At 42.2% G+C, this 23,755-nt stretch overlaps 1 protein-coding gene across 5 annotated transcripts in view; it reads left to right on the top strand.

Annotated features, from left to right (window-relative positions):
* b3gntl1 (UDP-GlcNAc:betaGal beta-1,3-N-acetylglucosaminyltransferase-like 1) overlaps nt 1-23,755 on the top strand; it is a 67,889-nt gene that overhangs the window by 11,221 nt on the left and 32,913 nt on the right. For all 5 annotated transcript variants that reach the window (XM_069194690.1, XM_015355920.2, XM_006635516.3 and 2 more), the window contains one exon: nt 8,089-8,184. In XM_069194690.1, the coding sequence (XP_069050791.1) occupies nt 8,089-8,184 (96 nt within the window). The remainder of the gene's footprint in view (nt 1-8,088; nt 8,185-23,755) is intronic.

The raw sequence follows: 23,755 nt of genomic DNA, 5'->3' as shown, positions 1-23,755 counted from the left end.
GCTGGGAGCAAGCTCTCCCATTCACAGAATGAAATCCAACAGTCAGAAAGCTCTTTGCAAGCCAGGGTCAACCTGGGGGTTTGTTGCCATGGTGATTGTTGTTGCTGGTGACGATGCAAAGGAAATAAAAGCTTTGGCTCATGGATACAAAGCAAAAGCACAGCCTTGAAATTTTCACATCACATCCCCCACTTATTATCCTGATATCTTCTTCTCACTTTTTACTTCATTCTTGTTTTGTTTTTGTTTTCTTCCTCCTCCTCTTCACCATCTTTTCTTTTTTCTTGATCATTATTGTTGATATTGATGTTGATCATGGCTGTTGACAGACTCATACTGCTTCCCACTACCCTGTGATTTCTGAACTAGGAGCTGGGTAGATGAATTCTGGTTAAGTCTGGTCATTGAGCCCTTCTTCAGAGAGCTGGCTGTGCCTGGGAATTTACAGTCCTTCAGTGTGGCTGTATAGTAGTAGCTTGACAAGCTTTTTTTCTGTAAAGTACATGAAACAATATCCTGTCTAATCTACAGTGATTCTCACAGAAATCATAGGGAATCCCTGGACCAAAAATATGTCTGACCAATTGCAATTTAGCCCTGCATGTCTGAAATCACACAGATTCATACAGACTGTAATTGCTTTTGCAGAAATTATTCCAAAGAGGAATGGACAGACTAGCTTCTGAAACAGATCGTATCATAGTACATTATTGAGAATGGGCATACTGATATGTGTTCACTTCTTTCCAAGATCCCATTCAGCCTTTCTGTACAGGGTGATGAAGGGCTTTGTTTCCTGTGCAATGTGCATATGTGACAAATTTTAAGTTTTTAGGTTTCAATTGCATAAAGCACAGCACTAAAAGTCATGTCTTGGATGGGACATCATCACAGCACACACACACATTTACTCACACATTCATACAGCGTTTGATGTAAAGATGCCACTTAACTCAGACAATAAGTCTTTGGGTTGTGGGAGGAAATGGGAGCCCCTTGGAAATGTTCTTGAATAGAAGTGGTGGTCAGGTATTCTCCTCACGTTTCTTAGGCAAATGTGGAGACTCCACACAGAAGGTGGCCAGTTCATGAGCTGTGAGGCAACAACGCTTACTGCCTTGGGACCATGCTGCCCCAGTAAGACTTCAGGAATGCTGTATTTTTCCTACTATTACAGGAAATATCTTGACAGTTCTTTGTATAGTATTTTGACATTACAGTTTTTCCCAACAGCTAAGACACATTTCCTCAAATGAGGCCCCCTTTTCCCAAAACTCTAAACACAGAACCAAAACCACACACTGATCTGTACAAACCTCCGACTTATATGACAAAATCAAACACTCTACTCAGAAACGTTATCTTCAATCTAAATCAAAATTTCAGATGGTACACAAAAGCCATCAAATACACAAACTCCACTGAATACCATTACACACTGGTGAGATCTATTCAAAACTCTACTATAAAAACCTGTTACTACAATGAAACAGGAACCAAATGTTTTTTCAGAACAACCTCTATACATTTTGAACTTTGCGACATCATGCTACTGTAATCTGCATAAATTAAGTGTGCAGGTAAAAGAACACAATATCACCTTTAAAAAAATTCCTGAATTTACAGTACAGCAAACTGAAGTTGGATGAAAAACTAAATCTAAAAAGCAAAGCAAAGTACAGTATAAATATTTCCCAAGTATTCGACTATGGAAAATAATGAAAAAAAATCAGCTGGTGTAAAGAAAGTAAAATCACATTTATTCTGCCTCAGCATCCTGTCTCTGGGCTGGGTCAGGCATCACAGGCAATGTTAGCCCTGGCCAGGCAGCGGGGAAGAACCCCCTGGTGGCCTTATCCACCCCTGGCAAGACTCCAAGGTAATGTCCCCACAGGCCTCCTCCATTGCCTGGAGAAGGTTTTCCCACTCACATGGATTCCTGTCATAGACCTTCCAGCGCCATGCCGAGAAAAGCTCCTCTACAGGGCTGAGGAATGGGGATCAGGGTGGAAGAAACAGATGAGAGAATCTAGGATTGTCAGTGAGCCAGTTGCGCACCACACCCGATCGGTGGAAACTGACGTTGTCCCACATATCAACGTAGCACGACAGCTCTGGCTGCCCCGGCTCCCTCTGCTCTTGTGGAAATACATTATCCTGAAGACCATGGAGGAAAGCCGGCAGATGTGCTGTGTTATATGGACCCAGGGTGGCTGATGGCGGCACACAGTGTGACAGTGCCTCCACCCTGTGATCCACAATGGCCCGGTGGCCAATAATGTTCCTCCTTCTTCTCCTCCGTTTGGTGAGGTTAAATCCTGCCTCATCAAAGAAGATGCACTCATGTGGGGTGTCTCTGGCTTCAAGTTTAAATATTCTCCACAAAAGATTATGTATATTATGTAGAAATACAGTAAATAACTAAAGAACATTACTATAGTAAAAGACCATTACTATAGTAAAAGTAATGGTGTACATTATACTGCTGAAATACATTTCCCAAAAATATTGAATGAAGACTTACATACTTGCACGTATTCCAAGCGCTGGTCTTTTACTCTTTCTGAATTCCTTTCAAATGGAACACAGTAGACTTGTTTTGTTTGTATTCTGTTGTGTCGAAGTATGCAGTCAATGGTTGAAATGCTGATTTGGTCAGTTCTTTTAAATATACCCTCATCTTCAATTATTCTGGTCTGCATTTCTCACAGACGAGTGACATTGTTGGCTATGACCATGTTGACAATTGCAGTTTCATGCTCTTCTGATAACAACCATGGTCTGGCTCCATGAGCTTGTCGTCTCTCAGTTCTGCAAAAATAGAACAGGTACTGTTGGGCTACAGTCATCCATCTTTACAAAATATGATCTGATTTCTCTTTTTTTCCAAAACATGTGCTGTAATAAAGAATATAAAATATAGTTCTCCCTGGTGCAAGAATGCAGTGATGTGGTCTGAAAGTGGCACTAAGACTCGCTGCTCCACTCCATCTCTAGAACAAAGAGTAACAGGAAGAAGACAGGAAGCTGCAGGGTCATGTGATCACCCAGGCCCCAGGAATCAATTGAAAGCTATGTTGAAGCCCCTTAGACATCGGTCAGGAGTCGTCAGCACAGGTTATATCCATCCAGTACACCCTTTGAAGAGGGCCTTTTCTGCATCGATCATATAACTGTCTTAGAATTTGTGAGCAATTAAAAAAAACAACAGTCCAATTTCAAAGCACATTTTTTAGGCTTGCAACTTTTCAACCCAGTCATCCAAACCAAGCGTAGAGTTCTGGGAGACTAGGCTCTGGGTGCAGTTGCAGTGGTGCATTTTGCCCTTGTGTCTGCCAGAGCTGCTGGCACAGGGCTCAGTGCCAGCAAGGTGCAGTGCTCAGCTCGCTCTTCCACACAAGCAAGGACCACTGTGTTGCCACAGATTTCTCCATCTTCCAACCCACATTATATTGGAGACCCCAGAACGAAAAACCACATAATGTACATTATAAACAAACCAAAAATGTATTGTAGAGTGTGTTCAGTCACTCTGCACATTAACATTATGTGAGTTCATCATATCACGAGTTCAAATGTTGAACAAATAGTTATAGTTATCGCACTGTTTACTAGGTACACTGGATTATTTTACTGTTCTACACCCACACACATGAAGGAGCTCCCTCTATTGGAAACAAGATCACTGAACAGACTTCCTCACTCCTTGGCTGAGTCCTTGGCATCTCATGACGGAGGAGTGTCAGACAGGTGCACAATAAAGCAATTGCAGTGAACTAGTGTGGCTGGTGGCACAAACCTCCCATGTATGAGAGACCAGTTCTTGCTACAGAATGTTCCATGGCAAAAACACCAAAAGTAGACTGACATTTTAAAGCTCTTTATTTTTTTAGACGTTTTGCTTGCGCTATTGTTTGGGGTTCTGTTGGAAAAAAAGCTTTTCATGGATTTGCATGACCTAAATTCATAACTTTGTGCCATTAACCTTAGCTTTATGCTTTCAGCTTTGCTCAGTATTTGCGATGTCTCGTCTGTGGTTTGTCGAATTCTGTCATTGTGTAACAAGCTGATAACAGTGCTTAGTGGAGGAAGACCTGCAGAGGGGGAAGAAGTAATTGGTTAAGTGTACTTCAGAGGCGGTCTGTGGAGGTGCCTGGCTCCATGCCTGTCAGAGCCTGTAATTGCCCAGGAGCAGAGAAACAGAACTACCATTTCCCAGCGCTGAAACATGGGCTAGTTTAATAAATCACAGTGCCCTGCAGGCTTTGGCAGCCCTGGCTAGGTTTAATGGAAAAGATCGAATCCCAGCTAGTTTATTATTACTATATATTGGGCATTAACAAAGTGAGCCTTGAAGCTTGCAACATGAAGTGCAAATTCTGTCTTGGGGTTTGGTTAGCTAAGATGTCGTTTAACTGAAAGAGCCAGTTAAGGTAGAGAGAGAGACTGTGGATGTTCAGTTAAAAGGTTGAAAAAAAAACTTGACACTTGAAGTGTAACAAAGCATTGTGTTGAGTCATTCTGCCAACAGAGCCTTGTTGACTGCCGAACTTAATGCGGTTTGAGCTCTTTAAAGATGTTGATGTAGCCAGTCCTGTTTGAGGGTGGTTAGGGTTTGTGAAAGAGGCTTGCTAAAGACAGTTACTGAGCACTTGCCAGACTGCTCAGCCAGCACCAGCAGAGTGGTCCAACAGGAAATACTGTATGTCTTTGTGTGGCCCAGAAGCTCCTGTTGAGCGCACAGCTGCTGAGGAGCTCTCATGAGAAAGATGGGAGAACAGTTACTCTGATGGGGCCACACAGAATCGGAGAATGAGTGTGGAAAGGTCTTTGCACACAGACAGCAGTCCAGCTTGCTGCTTAGGTCCCACTTCTTTTATTGTAGAAGAGCCATGTGATTATTTCACATTGCCAGACAAATATTAAAGCAGGAAGCCAAGCATTGGTTTTCAATGCAGATGGAGAAGTGGGGTCAAAATAGCTCTGTATGTATCAATTCCCTCCTATGTTATGGAGCACGATATAAGAATCCCCGCAATAACACTCATGTTTCCTTTAAAATAGTTCCCTGGCTTCTCTGCTTCCATTGATAACAGGGGCAGAACCACTTCCTCAGCCAGAAAAGCAGAGCTCTGTCTCAGTCTGCGGGCAGTTTGTCATAGACCTCACTCTGTTTAAGTCAGTCACCGCTCTCGATGTGTCTGTGACCTCAGATGTGTCTTGCTGGTTGTTATGTGAAGCTGGTAAGGTGCAGGGATTGGCCAATATTCTCGTCATTTATTTAAAGAATCCTTCTTACCTCTGTGAGTCCTAGAAAAGTGCTTTGCATTCCACAGGACAGGGTGCAGAGCAAGTTGCCCTGTCATTGAGCTGGGGAGGATGACTGCAGACAAGCAATCACTCTGTAATTTCTGCGGCGAAGAACCAGCTGCTTCCCAAGATTGAGGCTGTATTAGATATGTCTTCTGCAATTTGAGCATAACCAACCATAGGCATTCCATAGCAAGTGCATATAAAGTAATATATATATATATGCAGATACATTTATTATCGTCATTCCCTGCAATGGAATGGGGTCGGTGGTGGTCAGATCTTCTTGTCTGATATGTCTCAGATGACTAAATTCTAAAAATGATGAATATTCTTTAAAGAAATTAGCACACTGTTTTAGCTTTGACAGTATACAGCCTGTCCTTTCAGGTGACTAAACTTTGCTAAATAGAAAGCTATGCTATTTCATTTAATGATTTGTTTTGAGCATGGGGCTATTTTGTATTATGTTTGAAGTACAAACATTGTTTTATCTTCTGTCTGTTTTTTTTGGTCTTAATGATAGGTTTGCAGTTGTCCCTCTGACAGGTAATGGTGTTTGACATCATCTGTCCTCCAGGATGGTGCAAGTGCTCTGTTTACTGGCTTAACATTCTTAAGCTGCCTCTCCAGATCTCTTTGAATGTCTTTCTTGATGAAATGTGGTAATCCATCTACAATAAAACATAACAGCATAAAGCAATTAAAAACAATTAGTTCTGAAAGAAAATGAGCAGGGAATGTGTAAAAACTGCACTTTGATTTAAACCATAAAGTGTCCTCGTTTTAATTTAAAAAGTATTCATATTCAGAGCCATGCTCTGCATATTCAGACAACAGTTGAGAATGTAGCTATCCTGGCATACGGCCAGACCATAATGAACTGCAAGATGCCATGCTGTACTCTTAGCCAAATCCACAATCTCACATTTTTGCAATAATTCAGTTCTATTAATAGAGCAGATGCATAGAATCAAAACGAAAGAGAGTGCTGGGCAGTATATAGTACAGTATAGGGAGTAGTGTGTGTCTGACTGCTGCAGGTGAGGCCCTGGTGTTCAGAGCTCTCAGCCATCCTTTGCAGTGCTCAGTGACACCTGTAGGGACTAGTACATCTAATCAGGGTCGTTTTGCTGTAGTCAGGTTTAGTGCCACGTATCTCGGCACTGTACTGTCAGAAACAATCCTAGCTAATTTTGTGACCTTAAAGATTGCTTATCAAGGATGACAAGGATGCAGCAAGCAGATCATCATAGATTGTGATCTATGATGGGACAGATATAAAACATAATCTGGAATATTAAGAACATCCAGTAAAGGTGTGTTTTAAAAGATTTTTTTTAAATTTAGTTATTTTCTTGTAAGGAAAGTAGCATACAGTATGTCACAGGGCAGAGAATTAAGTTTTGATAAATTGACCACTAAATCGTGGACAGTTAACAGTATTACACAATTTACGGTTTAGATTAAGTTGAGGAACACCAGATTGACACTGTCCAGAGGAAATAAGAGAATGTGAGGGAGCATAAGGGACCGACAACTCTCACAAAACGAGTCAGGATTTCAACAGTGTGACAGAGTTAGTTTTGCTTGCTGTATAATGTGTCCGCAAACAATTGATATGTTGCCCTTAAATGAATGGAAGTGTCACCAGCCCTTCTTGTCCTGTCAGGTTCTTGTGCTGAGAGCCTGTCACACAGTGCAATGATAATCAATGAGCACATGTTTTGACAGAAAACTGAAGGAGCTTTACAATAAGCAAGCTTTACAACAAGCAGCTTGTGTAGGCTAACATACCCAGGCTCAGTCCTGGTAGTGACAGTCATGACTAGATATCAACAGCTGGGCTTATGGTATGTTTTTCTTGCACAGTGAATACTTGGGGAAACATTGTGTCTCTTTTCTTTTCCTTTCAACATGGAATAAACCTTTACTAGTTCCTTTGTAGTCTGTGCATGCTGACATAGCTCCCTGCTTAAACTTTCTGGTCTTGTCTCACAGTGCCTGGAGTATGCGTGTGGCAATCTTTTAGTCTCTTCACATTTGTAAGCATTTGCATAATGTCATCTTTCCCTAAACTGTATGTTGTTTTAAAGTTGAGTTGAGTTCTGCAAACCTTTAGATGAGCCATTTGAAAAAGATTTCATTGCAATTAAAAAGTTCCCCACTTAGCAAAGTGAAGCATCAGAGATTTCTGATCTGGACGGGAGAGCAGTTGGAACACATTATTGTCCATCTGTTTATTTATGGCATTTATGGCTAACCCATGTGTGCCTCCTTCTTTCACAATAGAAAACAATGTTATAATAGTGTAGAGCTGGTAGACTCTACTGTCACGCAGAGAACTTAGAACTGATAAAAAGTTCTGTCCGGAATCTGTGTGCTTATCGCATGATGATCATCAAGAACTGTGATAAATACCACACAGGCAGCTTCTTTTAACTTCAGTTCCTTTCTTTTCAACTACTTGTATTTAAGAGAAAGGAAAAACAAAAAACCTCTGTTGCCAAATGTCCAAAACCGTAAATCGCAGTAGCATTAGTGGAAGTGCACTAGATACCTCAGCATGAACGGGTGTCCTTGAGGAGCCTTTAGAAACATCATTCCCTGGAGTCATTTGATAGTGCTGCGTTTTGCATTTACAAAGCGATATAACCCGCTCAGCTCCTCTTGTGGAGAATGGCAGGTTTTGCGGTGCAGGGTGGCCAGGCTGTGGGGTGCCGGGAGCAGGGCTGCAGACCCAGAGCCCCTAATTGCCTTCGCCCTCTGTCTCTGCAGATCATTGGCTGTCGGGTGAAGAGGCAGCCGGATGGCTCAACGGAGCGCTACACCCGCTGGATCAACAGCCTGACCCCGGAGCAACTCCTGACTCAGGTAATCTGAGTGATCGAACTCCCAGATGCCCTGGACGTTACCTGAATGAGACACTCCTGGGAAAGCTAAGGCTGTTGCTGGAAGACGTGTTAGTGAGGCCTGTACGGGGCGTCACCCTGTGGTCTATGTGGGTCCTAATTCCCCTGTATAGTGACGGGAACATTATACTCTAAAAATGGCTCCGACTTTCAAATGACACTTAAAACCAAGGTACCTTTGTGGTACTTTGTGGTCATTAAAAATCCCTGGGTGTTTTTCGCGAAAAGAGTAGGGGTATTACCCGGGTTGCTGGCCAAATTTGCCCCTGGCCTTTACCAATCATGGTCTTCAAAAAATCCCCATCTCTGAATGGGCTTCATCACTTTCTTCTCCTCCCAGCTGAGAGCTGGTGTGTGAGGAATATTATTATTATCAATCAGAATTAGAGCCTCACACTCCAGGTGAGTGTGTCCGCCCCAGTGCAGCATGTGAGCTGGAGCCCTGCAGAACTGTGCTGTCAGCAGCTCACACGCCCGCAGGCTGAGCTGCAGGCGGGATCACTTAGAAACATAGACATCAGCAGAATCAACACAACCTGCTGAGGTGGATACATCCTCACTGGCTTGTCTCTTTTCTTAAGGATTTGAATGTGGATTGAGGTAAAAAGAACTGGTTCTTCGTTTTTCCTCAGGGAATTTAAACAATCCTGTATACCTGTTCTTGTCTAAATGGATTGTCTGTTAACTGGCAACAGGAGCACTCCTTTTGTCTGTTGTCTGCACGCTGAAATAAACATGAATGTTTGGTGGAAACTTATTTGACCCGCTTAAGAGAAAATGATTTTTTTTTTGCTGTACTGTTATGATGCACTACCTCGGAAGGCTGATGTGTCTGCATGTTGCTCAGGAGAGGTCTGTGTATGTTGGGCATTCAGCCAGGATCCGGCTGCAGTGCAGACTGTGGTGAAAACAGGCTCTCTACGCACAGGAAGAGCTCTGAGGAACCTGACCTCTGGCACAGTACTGGCTTAAACTGGGCCAAATGCCTGACTGCTAAGCCAAGCCATCTTTCCAAAACATAAATCTTTTGTTATTTTTTTGGTGCTCTTTTTGTAGAGTAGAGACGTTTATTGCCATGTGTACATGTACGTTGGAATACGTTTTCGTGCTGGTCTCTCCAGATATATACAGTACAGCAGAGGACAGTACAACAGACAACACCACACAATGAAGACAGAACATTACAACATAATAAATAATACAACCACGACAACAAATATGTTGTAGTGAAAGAAAAAAACATGGTAGACCATGCAAAAAGTGCATAGTGCAGAGTGCATTGAGTCTGAGGCCCTGCAAGTAGGTGTTGAGGATGAGTACTGCAGTGGGATTGAAGCTGTTCTAGTGGTCTGTGCTTTAACAGTGCGGTACCACTTGCCAGAGCGCAGGGGGGAGAACAGTCTGTGACCGGGATGGTTGGGATCCTGAATGATGGATTGGGCTTCATTGTGACAGCGGATGGTGTGAATCCCACCAATTGATGGTAAATCACATCCTATAATCCTCTGTGCTGTTGCCACAGCCCTTTGTAGTGCATCTCTGTCATGTATGGTAGTACTTCTGTACCACACAGTGATGCCACTAGTGAGGACACTTTCTATGGTGCTGCGGTAAAAGTTCATGAGTAGCTGCTTCCCCGTACCTCACTTTAAGCACCACAGAAAGTGCAAGCGCTGCTGTGGCTTTTTCAGACGGGCTACAGTGTTGTGAGACCAAGCCAAGTTGGTGGAGATCTGCAGACCAAGGACCCAGAAGCAGCTGACAGTTTCTGCTGCTGTGTCCTCGATGCTGATTGGGGCGTGCCTCCCCCTGGGTCTCCTAAGGTCCATTAGAGTTCTTTTGTCTTGTTGACGTTCAGGGGCAGACTGTTGTCAAAGCACTATGATGCACCATTTTCTAATAGTGGTATTGTAACATTCTTTTGCACATTGTATGTAAAGACTGCAGGATGGAGAAAAAACAGCAAACTCATGGTTGTTTTATGGGCGTTAGGCTATGATTTATTTCCATGATGCCCTGGAGCAAGGAGAAGGCATTCTCTTTGAGAAGTTTGCTATAGGCTGTCCCTGGTTGCATATTAACTAGAATGGCTCTGCCTTGGTTGAGTATGCCTGTCCATCAGTACTGTGCTTAAAATGTCTGGGTGGGGTAGCAGTCAATTGTAGCTCATTAGGGTCTCTGTAATTCATTGATTTGGAGCACAGCTTTTAATGAGACGCACCATCAGTCAGCCATGGTACTTCATGAGCTTAACACATATAAACAGCCTTATTCAGTACCACTTCGACAGACTCACTCTTCATTTGGCTATTGCACTATGCAGCCTGGGGTTAAAACATAACCTTGTTCCCAGCTGTTGACAATGAAGGTGAAACCAACATTTTCCAGTTTTCTGCTATACAAGAATTATTTGAAGTCAGCCCATTAAATTTAGAAGGACCATCGAGGACCACATTTCATGCAAATGTGTGATTTACTGAAAATGAATGAGCAGTTGAAAGAGAATAGAGAGGAGCAGGGGCCTGTGAGCCTCTGCACAGGAACCACTGTTCAATAATTAGGCACCATTTATTAGCAGGCATCTCAAAGTGACCACTGTCACACAACTAGCTGTTCTCTAGTGAATGTTCGAAGTTTTATACTTTAATAACACAGTTATCTACTATAATTTGCATTTGATACTATTCTTACAGTCCAGCGAATCACATATACAAAAATGTCTTTTAAATTATAGAATGTTTACAGGTTACATAGTGAAAAATAGTAACTTTCATAGCGAAGTGAGCATCGAGCTGGGTACGGTGTATTGCAAAGTATGGTTAAAGGGTTGAAGACAGACATATTTTCATGTACAATAAAGACAATTGTATGTGAAAAAATAGGACCCACAAATAAAATAGAATTTTTTTTGCAATGTGTCCAGCCTTCCTGCCCGCACTGCTCTACGCCCACTGTGACAGGAAGCCACGCGCTGGCTCTCGTCAAGCTCAGGCGGAAGTGAGGGTGACTGGGCTGCAGCAGGAAGGAAGTGCCCTGCAGCTGGCTGGCTGTGTGCTGTCACGTCGACTCGCGTGCCTCCATCTCTGTCAGCACGGCTGCATCACGGGGGAGCTCCCTCCTCTCGCCACAGTCAGCCTCGAGGTGCCCTCTCTGCGCGTGCGGGCTCTGCTCCGCGATCAGTGCAGAAGCTGCCTCAAAAGCACAAGGTTCAGAATTACTGGTATTTCCTGCTTTTCAGAATCTCACTCCCAGCACATGATATTATTGTTCATGATCTTTGTTTGCAAACTTAATACTTCCAGTGTCAAAAACTTTGCTGCTTGACACTGGTTTCATCTACTATTTTTTTCCGTATTTGATTTGGGAATCTTGTTAAATTACTAAACACTGTCACATTTTCTGAATACGATGCAGAATATGATACAGAACACTCATAACATGGTCAAGCCAGCACATTTTTTACACTGTGGACAAGATACAGGTAACGTACAGTTGTATTCATGTATTAAAGCTAAATCAGTTATTTTAAGTGAAATAGAAACCAGTTGCATGTCCAGTAATCCAGTCCAGTGGTGTCACATGGAAACTTAGTAAAGGTGGAACAACACAATGGAGGGGATGTTTCAGTTTTCACATTGCTTGAAACATTTTTTATCATCTCATATGACAGATGCAATAGGAAATATTATTTTTAGCTCTTGATGAATAATTTTAAGGCTCATAGTCAAACAGTTTCCCTTCTCCTTTAAACAAAATGAGGAAGCACTCTCTCCCTCCGAGAAAACTAACACAGCCGACATCGGAGTGCAGAATCCAATGTCCAGTGCTGTTCAGTGCTTCCCAGCACTACTTTTTCTTGGATGGTGTGAAAGTGGAACTTTGTACTTGTTCTGGGAATCCTGTGTGAATGGGAGCTAATTTTTCAAATTACTGGTAGAGTTTGTCCGATCTGAAATGCCAGTACAGGTGGTGCTGTCTGTGGCTCTGTCAGAGCTGGAGCTGTAATCATTCAGGTGTGATTAACAGGGAGTTGTTTGCTAAAGGGACACCTCTCAGGACAAGAAATCCAGCCAGCATGATCTCTGCCTTTGGCAAGAAACACACAGGAATGAGTTGTTGTCTTGTGCTCTCTCCATCTGAGCTGAAACTACTCTTCCTGTAGGGATTTTCATCTGTGATGTTCAAACTAGCCCAGCTGTGTGAGTGTCCCTTTCGCCCACTGCCTTTTCCCTGTCCATAAATCTGCCGCATTATATTTTGTTTGGAATTGGAAATGTCAGAAAGCTATTGGTTTTTGGTTTTCTTTTGAGTCTACCGTGCCAACAGTGAGGGGTCTGTACTCAGGCAGGGTTCCTTTCAATGGGTTTTTTCAGAGCTAAATCAATGGATTTGCCTTTATATCGTGTGCTGCAAGAAGAGGGGTGTTGTCTCGCCCCTGCTCGCTCAGTGTGCACGGCAGCAGGGCCATGTGTGAGCCCACAGTGCTGCTGGCCAGCTCCACCGTGGGCAGAGAAAGAGTGTGCTTCCTGCCGGCAGGCGGAAGACAGCCGCAGGCGCGCGATGCTGTCAAGGTGAGCCAGCGGGCAGGGAGGTGAAGGCAGAGAGTGCATCTCCAGAGAGGAGTGAACTACATCACGCTGTTTCCTTGTGGTTTCAGACTCGGCAACAAGCTCTCACTTGGCTGCAACTCTGTCGCAGTACCAAACCTCAGGCTGTGTTGCCACAGAGAACAAAGTTGAATGTACAGTAAATAAAAAGGGGAAAAAATAAACCTCACCATTAGTGCTGCAGCTTTTCATCCTGAGAAGAAGTATTAATGGCTTTTATCTGTATGTATAAAAATTGTATACAAATACTTCTGTGTAAGTATTTACACGGCCTCCCTTATAGTATTTTTTATGTTAACTAGTCTACTGTTTCTACTTCTGTTGTTTTTTTGTGCACATTTTGAAACAGAACGGAGGTTGATGTCACATTTTGAGAGCCCTTTAAGTGCCATCGCTGGTGTTGCTGCTGCCCAGAACCAGAGTTCTCAGGGCTCCAGTGTCCAGGGAATTGCCAGGACTGCTCCAGCCAGCTGTGCGGCTGAGAACTGGCGTGCTCATCGTGCCCCTGTGGTCTGTGCTAGAGAGGAATGCCTGTGAACCCATTGGGCCCAAACCCACAACTCTGAGATGTGACTCTGTGGGTTATGTTTCTGATCTGAAAACAGGCCACTTCAAGGGATTCCTTCTGTCTCCCACGGGATCTGAAGTTTCTGTGGTCTGTTGTGAATTGATCTAATAACTAGCTGTAGTAAACTGAAAAAATTCTAACATCCTCTTCCCTTGATTTTATTGGTCTATTTTTAGCTTTGCTGCAGAAATAATATATACTTTTATGATACATGTATTTAGATTAACCAGGAACATGTATGGGTTGGCTAATTTTTCCCCCATTTAAGAATTTCTGTAATACATTCGTAGATAAAGGGGAGGTTCCATAGTTACAATATGAGGTAAAAATACAGAAATAACTTGGGTTATTTGGATTAAATTTACCCCTTGGGCATTGTATCAAAGTTGTGAGTGTAGAACCAGTGAATTTACTATTCTAAATTTAAGTGAGCAGTCTGTTCTAACTGTAACAGAATGGACTGTGGCTCTCTGGCTTGCTCTGCGTCATTGAGACCAGCGTGTCACGCCAGACTGCTGTGTTCATACCTGGTCCCTGTCTTGTACACAGCACTGCTGCCCAAGAGGTCGCAGACAGAGCTGCATCTCCACTGTTCTAGGAATCAAACAGAAGGTTCCAAATGGGCGGAGGCGATTCAGCCCATGCAGACACATTGCATCTGCTCTGAATGGTGGGGCAGGGCTGTGCAGAGCTCCTGCAGTGAGGGAGAAGTAGCATGGACCTGCTGTATAAGCATTAGGCAAGGTCACAGTGCATTCGTCTGCACTGTTGAACAAGGAGGTGTGCGTTGTCACGATCACTAGAACAATAGGACCAGCAAATATTATGGCAGGCAGAAATCCCTGTGAATAAACATTGACACAGCGAATGAACCACAATGACATGCCAGCCCGCTGCTGATAGGCTATTGATTTTGCACCAGGATGTGTGGAAGGTGTCAGGAAGAGAGAAATTAATAGATAGAACCTCTGTAGGTAGCGGGGAATGAGTGGTGTATCAAAGCAGAACTGGAAACAGGATGCATAAACAGTGACATTGCTTTCCATGGAAAAAAAGGGTATAGCATACCCCTGTAACCGACAGGCTAGAGTAATAAAAGACTTTCACTTATTACAGACACCATTTCAATATTCTTTTGTTTTTGTTTTTACTTTTTAGAGAATTCCGTTAAGGATTTTAAAGCTTTATGCTTACAGCTCGTGTACTGTACAGAGATGCCAGCTAAGTCTGCCACATCGTGCCATAGAAAAAAAGCTGTCATTGAGGGGCATCATTGAATTTTGAGAAGTACTAAACTTGCAGTTCTCGGGTCACGTTTTTGGTTGCCGTTTATGTTGTTTATTTTCTTTTTATCTGGAAAACCGAGGAGAAGAAGTGCTGACAGAGCAATGTGTGGGCCATATGGCCCACAGTGGCAGGCTTTGGACTAGTGGAGTAGAACTCACTTCAGTGGCCTGATTTAAATGGTGTCTCATCAGTCCCTGAAGAGGTCGTTGCAGTTGGGAGCTGTGGGGTCCAGTAGCTACGCGGTGTAGAAAGTAGAGATCTGCCAGGGCCAGCTCTGCCCCCCTTGGCTTCTGCTGGCAGGGCAGACAAGCACTTGGCTCTGGGGGTAAAAGTAACAGCCCCTTGCATGAGAATTCTTCTGAAGGAAAAATATGTCATTGGAAAAAGAATGTTTTCAAATACCACCATTGACTTTTCTTTCCATTCTGTTGCATTTATTAGTCTGCCCGCCATAGTTCATTCTCAAAAGGAATTTAAACAGGAAACATGCCAGTTTTATTTTTTTTCTGAAGTATATATTGAAAACAAATGTTGTTTTTTATGAAGTGGTGTTTGCTTTTCCTCAGAAATTATACAAGCCCAAACCACCTCCAGAGTGCTGTACCCCAGAGACTGGCAGTAGGGATGTTAGTGTACATCCAGTGTGAAAGATGTGGAGAGGAGTGGATCAGTCTGCACCCCCAGCTCTCCCGCAGTGAGAGTAGCTCCAGGCAGGACCTACTGTACAGTGTCCTCTCCAGCACACTGCTGGCTGTGTCTGCACCTCTCTCTCCTGGACACACTGGTTGGAGTCACTGCAGGATGCAGTGCTTCAGTTGCTTATGGTCTTTCCTCTGGTCGCAGGTTCAAGATCATGTCATGTTACTAACCGACTGTCACCAGGATTCCCCAAGCCGCAGCGCATAGTTGGCAGAGTGCTGCCAGGGTTGAGCTGGGATTAGTTGACAAGAACGCTCTCTGCTTTCTGGGAAGCAGCCACTCTTGTGACTTGCCATTTGCAAGCTTGCAGTGATGTCAGTGAGAGCGTTGCTCTTCATATTAGCCTTGCTCTTCTCCCGGGGACTGTAGAGCTTGCGGTGTGTTAGGATGGCAAATGTCCGTGCAGGAGAGTGTGTTGGGGGAGAATGTGTCCCTTTCTGCCACAGGCGTCACAGGGCTTGCAGCCTCAAAGCAGAGTCTATGGCAATTGGCAGTTCCATGTTAGGTGGGTAAAGATAAAAATGACTGCAGATTTCTTTTTTAAAAGATACACCTCTTCATATCAAAGATAACATACTCTGAAAAACTCCCACAAGCCAGATCAGTTCCCATTGATGGAAGCAAATGGTCGTCGCTTGTGAAAATGTACACACCGATGAAAACAAACCATCTGTTACAATTCATTAGAAAAGTGCACATGGCTGACAGTCCAATTTCTGCAAGCTAGTATTTTTCTTTGAGGAAATTGGTTAAAAGTCATTTCAAGAAACCACTTTACAGTGGCAAGACTTTTATGGTAATAGTGGTATACACCAAAGCAACTGAGGTTTCAGATTCTGATGCCAAACAACGCTGCTTGCGGCACGTGTGCTCTCCACTCGCGGAGGGAGGTTTTTACACCACTGGTGATCCACGCTGCCTGCTTCTCTGAAGCGTCTTCTGTTCTGCTGCCTGTTTCATAAGGAACACAAGATTCTTCGCTATTTCCTTCGTTTTTTTCAACACTCCAGCATGGATTCTTTCGAAACTGTATAACAAAGCAACATGCTGAATAACTATACAATATATTTTCCTGTTTAATTAATGATATAATGTTTAAATTCCATCCTATTACTGTTACATAATTTATTAAATACAATACTGACATTGTGCATTGGCAGCAGATGAAATGGCATTCAGACCATGTCTTTGTATGAAGTTCTGTTGGAGGCATAGAGCTCTTATTACTTCTGCACCTCGATAATAATGCTAATTATTGACATAATTCTTGAAAACTTTAACGGAAAAGAATAAACACAGTCCAAGATTAGATTTGACGGGGCATTTTTTACCTGGCTCATGACCTGGGCATCCACCTATGTCACAGGGTTTCGGATGATGAACACAGGAAACCAGGAGGCTGCGTGTCTTTCAGACCCTGGCTTAGGGGATTTGCAGCTGTTGTTTCGTGGGGTGGTCTCATTCCTTGTGATGAGGTTAATATCATGTTTCATTTTGCAACCTTCATGAGTTAACCCTCGTACAGTAACCTCTGTAATTTCAAGCTAAGCCTGGAACACCAGGCTCTGGCTGAAACTGAAGCATGACAACATTTTAGTGTGTAGATATAAGCAGGAGAATGTGAGTTAAAAAATCCATTACTTTCATCCCTTCAATGAGCAGATAAATTAAAACATTTTCTTGTTTAATTTTTTAGCTGCAGCTGTATGACACAGGAAATATTAATACATTTCCAGAAACTATAATCGCCTCCATTTTTTAAGCTGTCGAAAATCATACAGCGAGATCAAAGGGCTTTTACTGCTCAGCTTCTGTTCAATTAGTGAAGGCCAGATAAAGAACACAGACCCTGTTTTGTCTGCATTGCATGACATTGGGTCATTTATCACAGAGAAAAGGATTAGGTAACTGAAAAACAATTAATGAACCTGATACCTAAAACATGTATCTTTATTACAAGGCACATATCTCCTGTATACTCAGTGCAACGTCTCTGACTTCTGCCCTTGTTCATGTGTAGGACAGAGGGAGACCACTCCTGTGCCATGGCTGTCCTGCTGGCCACCCCATCAGAAGGTTGGGTGGTCCTAAGTCCAGGGCACAGACACTAGTTTTCTGCAGTTCTATGTTTTTCTAAATGTGCCAGACTGACAACTTGACTTTCTGGTGTTAAGGAAGGTAAAGATATAGAAGGAGTGTTCTAGAGCTAACATCATGATATTCAAAAGATATTGTACATATAAAACAGACAAAAATGTTTATTATATATGGCTATGCTATGACTTGGCTTATGTAAACTTGGGAGTAATGGGAAAACCTTTCCTATTCCATCCACACATTTGTGTTACGTTCTCTCAAGCTTCTTTTTTATTTTCATTGGCGATTAACAGTAATAAGGAGAATTAAGTTTATTAAGGTATTGCATTCACGTACAAATCCCAGAAACAGATGAACCATTTTTAATTTGAGGCAGTACTGTACTTTTCTTGCATGTGTGCAACCATAATGGCCATCATTCCTATTCTGATCATCATGAGCTGTTCAAATTGTGCATCACAAGTATTTGTGTGGTGACACTACCACAGATTTCAGTAGAGCTGAAGAGACTGATGTTTGTCTTTGTTTTCTGGGATTCAGCCATGTCAGCAGTTCTCAGTGTTGAGGAGGTGACCCTGTTAGTCTGCAGTTCTCCTTTGCTGCACACTTCTTCTTTCCTGCACCAGTCCAATTCGAGAAATGAGGATCTGACTTGGAGCAAATTTGAAACATTCCATCCTCAAACATCCTCATTCCTCAAACCTTGCAAACTGTGCAAGCTAAACAGAACCAGTTCTTAAGTGGAAAATAAGCCTGTTTGTTGTGCAGACACACACACAGAGCTTCAAATATCAACAGTCACATATTGATGTTTATTACCATCTTGAAGGTCCAAAGTCACATTTGCTATCAGTACATAACCCTCTCAAATTAAAGTGAAAGGATCGAAGAGAGTGAATTCTAGGTTAGAATTACTCATGGAATTTGAAACAAAAAACTTCACCCCAATGTATAAAATATATTCCCCATGTCAAGAAGTAAAGAGACAGTTCTTCTTTATAGTTTGTGCCACAGCCTTTCCTCAGAACTGTCCATAGTAACTGCAAAGATGGCCAGGCTTGTATCTCCAATCTTGCTACCATCCTGGTATCCCTATCATCAAAAGATTTTTCCTCTGCAGGAAGATTTCTTAACCTTCTAGCTCTAAAGATTTAGTAGAACACCTTGTTCCTTATTCCACTAGAACTGTAGGCTGTTCTAAGTGCAAATCCCATGGTTGCCCTCACACTTTGTGAGTCTGTCTTGCAGAGCAGGCTCTTTGAGACATTGTAAGGAAGGTTGAAGTGCACCGGTTCTGTGGCCTCTCATTTTCATTCAAAAATGTCAATTTGCAGAACTCAGCAGACTTGGGTATAAGGTTGTGTCTGATGTTGTAAGTTGTAAGGCAGGTGAGCTTATTTCAATTAATAGGGAACACTAGAAGTGCTATCCCACATTTTTTAAGACATTACCTGCAAAACTTTCAGACATAAAAGGACAATCTTTGTTGGAATTAAATGTATATATTAAAATATGCCAATTACAGTTCATTGCCAGTTCCACATTTGCTCTCACTTGAATTGTAAATGACCCCAACTCTACAGAAAACAATGTGGAAATAGTAGAGGCAACATATTTTTCTTGGCTTCTAAGTCACAAAAGGCCAAGATGTAACAAGAGGGACCAGATCTTGCTAACTAGGAAATGCATTAATGTGAACCTGCAGAAGATGACACTGCACACCCCAACACACCCACCCCAGAGTCACTACTTTATTGCCTCTTGATGACAGAGGCTGCAAGAGCGACTTTGTCCTAACAAGCGATAATTGTGTGAATCAAGGGCAGCTAATTACGTGAAGGAATCCTAATTTGTCCCTGGATTTGATATTGCCGACAGAATGTGTCGTTATGTTACAGAGATAGACAGTAATGAGTAGAGGCTGAAGGAGCTGTGTTGTGTCCTGGTGATAAAGTTCTCTTAGTTTTTTGTTGTTTTTTTTTTTTTGGGGGGGGGGGGGTATGTAAAGTCATCAGGGAGCTGTCTGACTGAAAGTCCAGTTTGTGAGTCAGGACATTTTCTGGCAGTTTCTGACAGGAGTATCATGTTCTTTGTTCACATGCCAGTGACTTTACACTATAGAGGTGTTACAGAAGTAACTGTTCAGTGAATGTTTTATCTAATATAAAAATGTACTCAAAGCATTGTGAGAATTTGTAAGTAATGTAGATCTTATTAAGAGTTCATTTTTTAAATTCTTCTCACATGTTGCATTTAATCTTTTAAAACAATATCCCATTACTCCATAGATTGCACAGATGTGTCTTTTTGATACAAGTTACTGTAGGATAGATAGGATATGCAGTGGCTTTTAGCATTTGTGAGATAATCATCAAAGCACATTAACCCACCTATGACAAACTCTTAAGAAAACTTCTAATCTCACCTTGTTATATAAGCAAAATTAAAAGCATGATTAATTAATGCTATGTTTAGCACTATCATAGATAACTTTCCATACTCCCAGTTTGCAGTGAAGAGATGTGAGTGATCAAGTCAAGCATAACTGTAGTGACATGTGGCTCTCAGTTTCCCTCTTTTGAAGCTGAGCTGAGTGCAGGGTCCTCTTAGTGACCGACTGGCTGCAGCCTCCCAGTCGCACCGACAGCAACAAGCCAGCACAGGTTACACACAGTTTCACAGCTGTCAACACACACTGCCATGTACTCTTGTGAAACAGTGAGGTAAAAAAAAACATATTCACCTCTTAACTCAGAGCACTCTCCCAACGGTGTGTGACAACGATGCATTGAGCTCATGACTGGATTTCAGGAACAGTGTGAAAGCACACAGTAATGGCCACTACATCCCTCTCATGACATTGCAAAGCTATAATTTCTTCTTTGTGAATCCAGCTGTGTAGTATTACATGTAGGTCTGGCCTCTGCCTTCAGTGGGGGAGAATCTGGAGTCAGTGCTCTTCTGTCACAGGTCAAGATTACTCTGTTACAGGCTCTGTCCAGACACTTCACACCACTGTCCAGAGCATTCATATCAGTCACATGGTTTGGACACGTCTGCAGCTGACCCACAATGTAAAATCTTGACCCTGTTTTGACCATTTTGTGCAAAAATGTCTGCTTCTGCTCCTTTAAACCATGACAATTTTCCCGTCTGTTCATTTTTTCTGGGGTAGTTTAAATTTTATTCTGTTTCAATGATGAATCAGATTTTCCTTTATTTAGCTCTTCTGTTGTATTTTTAAAGACAGCTCAGAATTCCCCTAACCTAGAGTCACGGGGGATGTCCCTGTGTACAAGCCCATGGTGTGTGTTGGTTTGTATTCTGTGTTTACTTCATTTGGACAGCCCTTTTTCTCTCAGCATTGAACCATGGAGGGTTTTCGTAAAAAATCAGTTGAGAAGAGCTTGTGCCAAAGTGCGCAGTTTGCTCTTCAAAACAGAATTGGTTGCTATGGAAAACTGACCATGTGACATGACCTGGGTATTGTCCTCTCTGCTGAACATCAGAACGGCATCTGTCTGTTCTCTACAGGGCAGAAAATTATAACCTTCTCTTTGCGGGAGATTGGAAGAGGGAATCCACTGTTTGGCAGCCATAAAAACAGCTGTGCAGGAATACAGACAACAGCACAGCACACCTCATTTCCCAACAAAGACCACATTGGGCTGGCCTTTCGTGGAGGGATAGCTGAATTGAGGTTGAGCCATTGATGGGTTGCATGGCAGCTTACAGTACTTGTCAGCAATTCATAGAAAGGGGAACAAAACCAGGAAACTGTTCATCAAAGAAATGTGTGAAAGGTTTTGATAGTATTCCTCATAAAAAAGCTATAAGAATCCAAAGTAATCAATTCACATGGATTGAAAACTGGTTATCAAATAGAAAAGAGCAAGTCTTTTAAGGGGGCATAACCTCTGACTAGGCCAGTGTAAGTGCTGGTGTACCCCATGGATCCATTTTAGACCTACTGATATTCTTGATCATATTTAATATTGATGAGTGCAAAGTGAACCCCTCCACAGGGTCAGGGTTAGGGCTATACACATGGGTATATATGGTATAATCATCTCACATAGGTGATTTTGTGCTGCAGGAAGCTACACATAAAATGGATCTGGGTTTCAATGTAGATACTTCTGTGTCCTCATTTAGAAAATACAGAGAAGCAATTATAAAGGCAAAAACATCTTTGGAATATAGCATAAAGTGTGGAATTTACACCAATGTAAGTTTAAAAAATCTTGAGTTTAAAACTCAAGCTTTTCAGTTCTTCAGACCAGAAAAGGGATTTAAGTACTGGAATGGGATACCTCCAAAGATTTCCAGGTCCCAGCTGTAAATGGCTCAGGGGGAGGCAGGAGAGGCCCCAGGGGCTGGTTCTGGAACAGTAGTTCTCTTTGAGGCTGCAGCTCAGTGGCCCTGTAACTCCTGAACCTCTGTGTCACCTGACAATAAACGGCAAGCCGACAGAGGCCTTGAGTGTCTTAACATGTATCATTCTAGTTGGCCTTTTCTGAGAATGGAGCATAAATAATATTGAAATAAGCATGCAGAAACCCTTTGTAAAACGTACATTACAGTTTTATTGAGTTTAAAAAGGCAAAGTGCGGAGTTAGATCATATGTTCCACTTGGCATGGCTTTCACAAAGATACTTTTACTTCCCTGCTGGGTAACATTAATGCCAGTCTTTTCACTGAGCTCCAGGAACCACCCCCTTCTCCCTGTTCACCCTTGAGCAGGCTGCTGTCTGTATTCAGTCCCACCACTGATGGGAGGGGTTTTACAGACGTTATGCAAGAAAAAAGCTTATTTTTTTAGAAATTGGATTCCTGTCTTTGAAACTGAAAAATCAAAACGTTTTCTCAGAGTTTAGTTTTTTCAGAGGTGTAATTGCTCTAGTCAGCATAAGGTGAGACAACTTTTAGATGTTCTGTAGAATCCAGAAAGAGACGAGAGATGACTCTCTAGAACAGAGACTAAGCAGGAGTGCACTGTGAATCACAGAGAAGAATTTCCTCTCCCCAGAGTTCTTAAGTGGTGTTAAACTTCTTCCATCTATAAAGCCTGTTAAGACTGTTTATCTCAAATGCATGTTTCGTTTGCATTGTGATCCTGTAATTAATTTAATTAAATTACTGTAAAGTCTATTAATCATTGTTTCAGATGTAGAACAATATTATCCTGAGGTAAACTATCTATCGTTCAGGGAATACTGATTGAATATGCATCCCACAGCATACTAAGTTGGGTGTCATTAGCCCACAGAAAGAATCCATCTCAACTCTCAATAACCAGCTTCCAGCATAGGACTTTCCCTTCTGTCCTCTGGGACATACTGCCCCTGGATGAGAAATCACTTTCTAAGAAATTACTTTCTAAGTAAACAAAAGAATATAGGTAGTAAGCCCTGCTCTTTAGTACAATAAATGACTTGCAGATATCTGGCTCAGTCATTTCTGCTCTCTACTTTAGTCACTCTTTAAACAGCTCTAAAGGAATGCTTTTTTTGCTCAGGAAATAGAGGTCTTCTCCTACTATGGCCAGTATCAAGTTTCAGGTGGGCTTATTTTGACATAATATGAAGGTTATCCAAGTTTCACATCACAGGCTCAGGAAGTTCTACATCTTTAAGCAATTAAATACTTCTCCTAATACACTGCTTACTTTGTGTCAGCATACCTCTGCCCAGTTTATTACTTTCTGAAGTCTTGGACCACAAAGATGACTTGAACTGGCTGTGACTGGCTGAACTATCAACAAGCCTCTCTTGGGCTTTCCAGAAACAACCAGAAACAATTTTATTATTTATTCTAACTAATTTTATTCTTTGCATTTATTTTGATACACTTATTAACACATGGAATCAATTAATCCCCATGCTGAATCTCCCAGGGCTTGTGAGCCTCTGTGCTGCCTTGGAGGAGATCTGTGATTATAAATCTGCTCTGGCACTGGTCTCTGCACTGGGCCCAGGTAGAAACATGGCCAACGAGGTAAAAACCAATCAAGCCATGTGAAATGGACCGTGAGAGCTGTGGTGTCACCATTATTGTACAGAGTCTTGAATGAAGTCTGCATAAGCATATGGAATATATACCATAGCCTTCTAATAATTTACAGATATCATATATAATTTATACTTTCTATAATTGTATTTATAGAAAGTGTGGTATTCTTATTCCCTTTTTTTCTTCATCAAGAAACCTTTTAAAGGACCTTACACAAAAAGTACTGACAAGAGGGCGGAGTGCTGAGGACGTGCTACACTGG

The sequence above is a fragment of the Lepisosteus oculatus genome, chromosome 9 (genome assembly GCF_040954835.1).
Source record: "Lepisosteus oculatus isolate fLepOcu1 chromosome 9, fLepOcu1.hap2, whole genome shotgun sequence".
Classification (NCBI taxonomy): Eukaryota; Metazoa; Chordata; class Actinopteri; order Semionotiformes; family Lepisosteidae; genus Lepisosteus; species Lepisosteus oculatus.
Note: the sequence above shows the minus strand (reverse complement) of the source record. Positions and strands in the feature narration are given on the sequence as shown.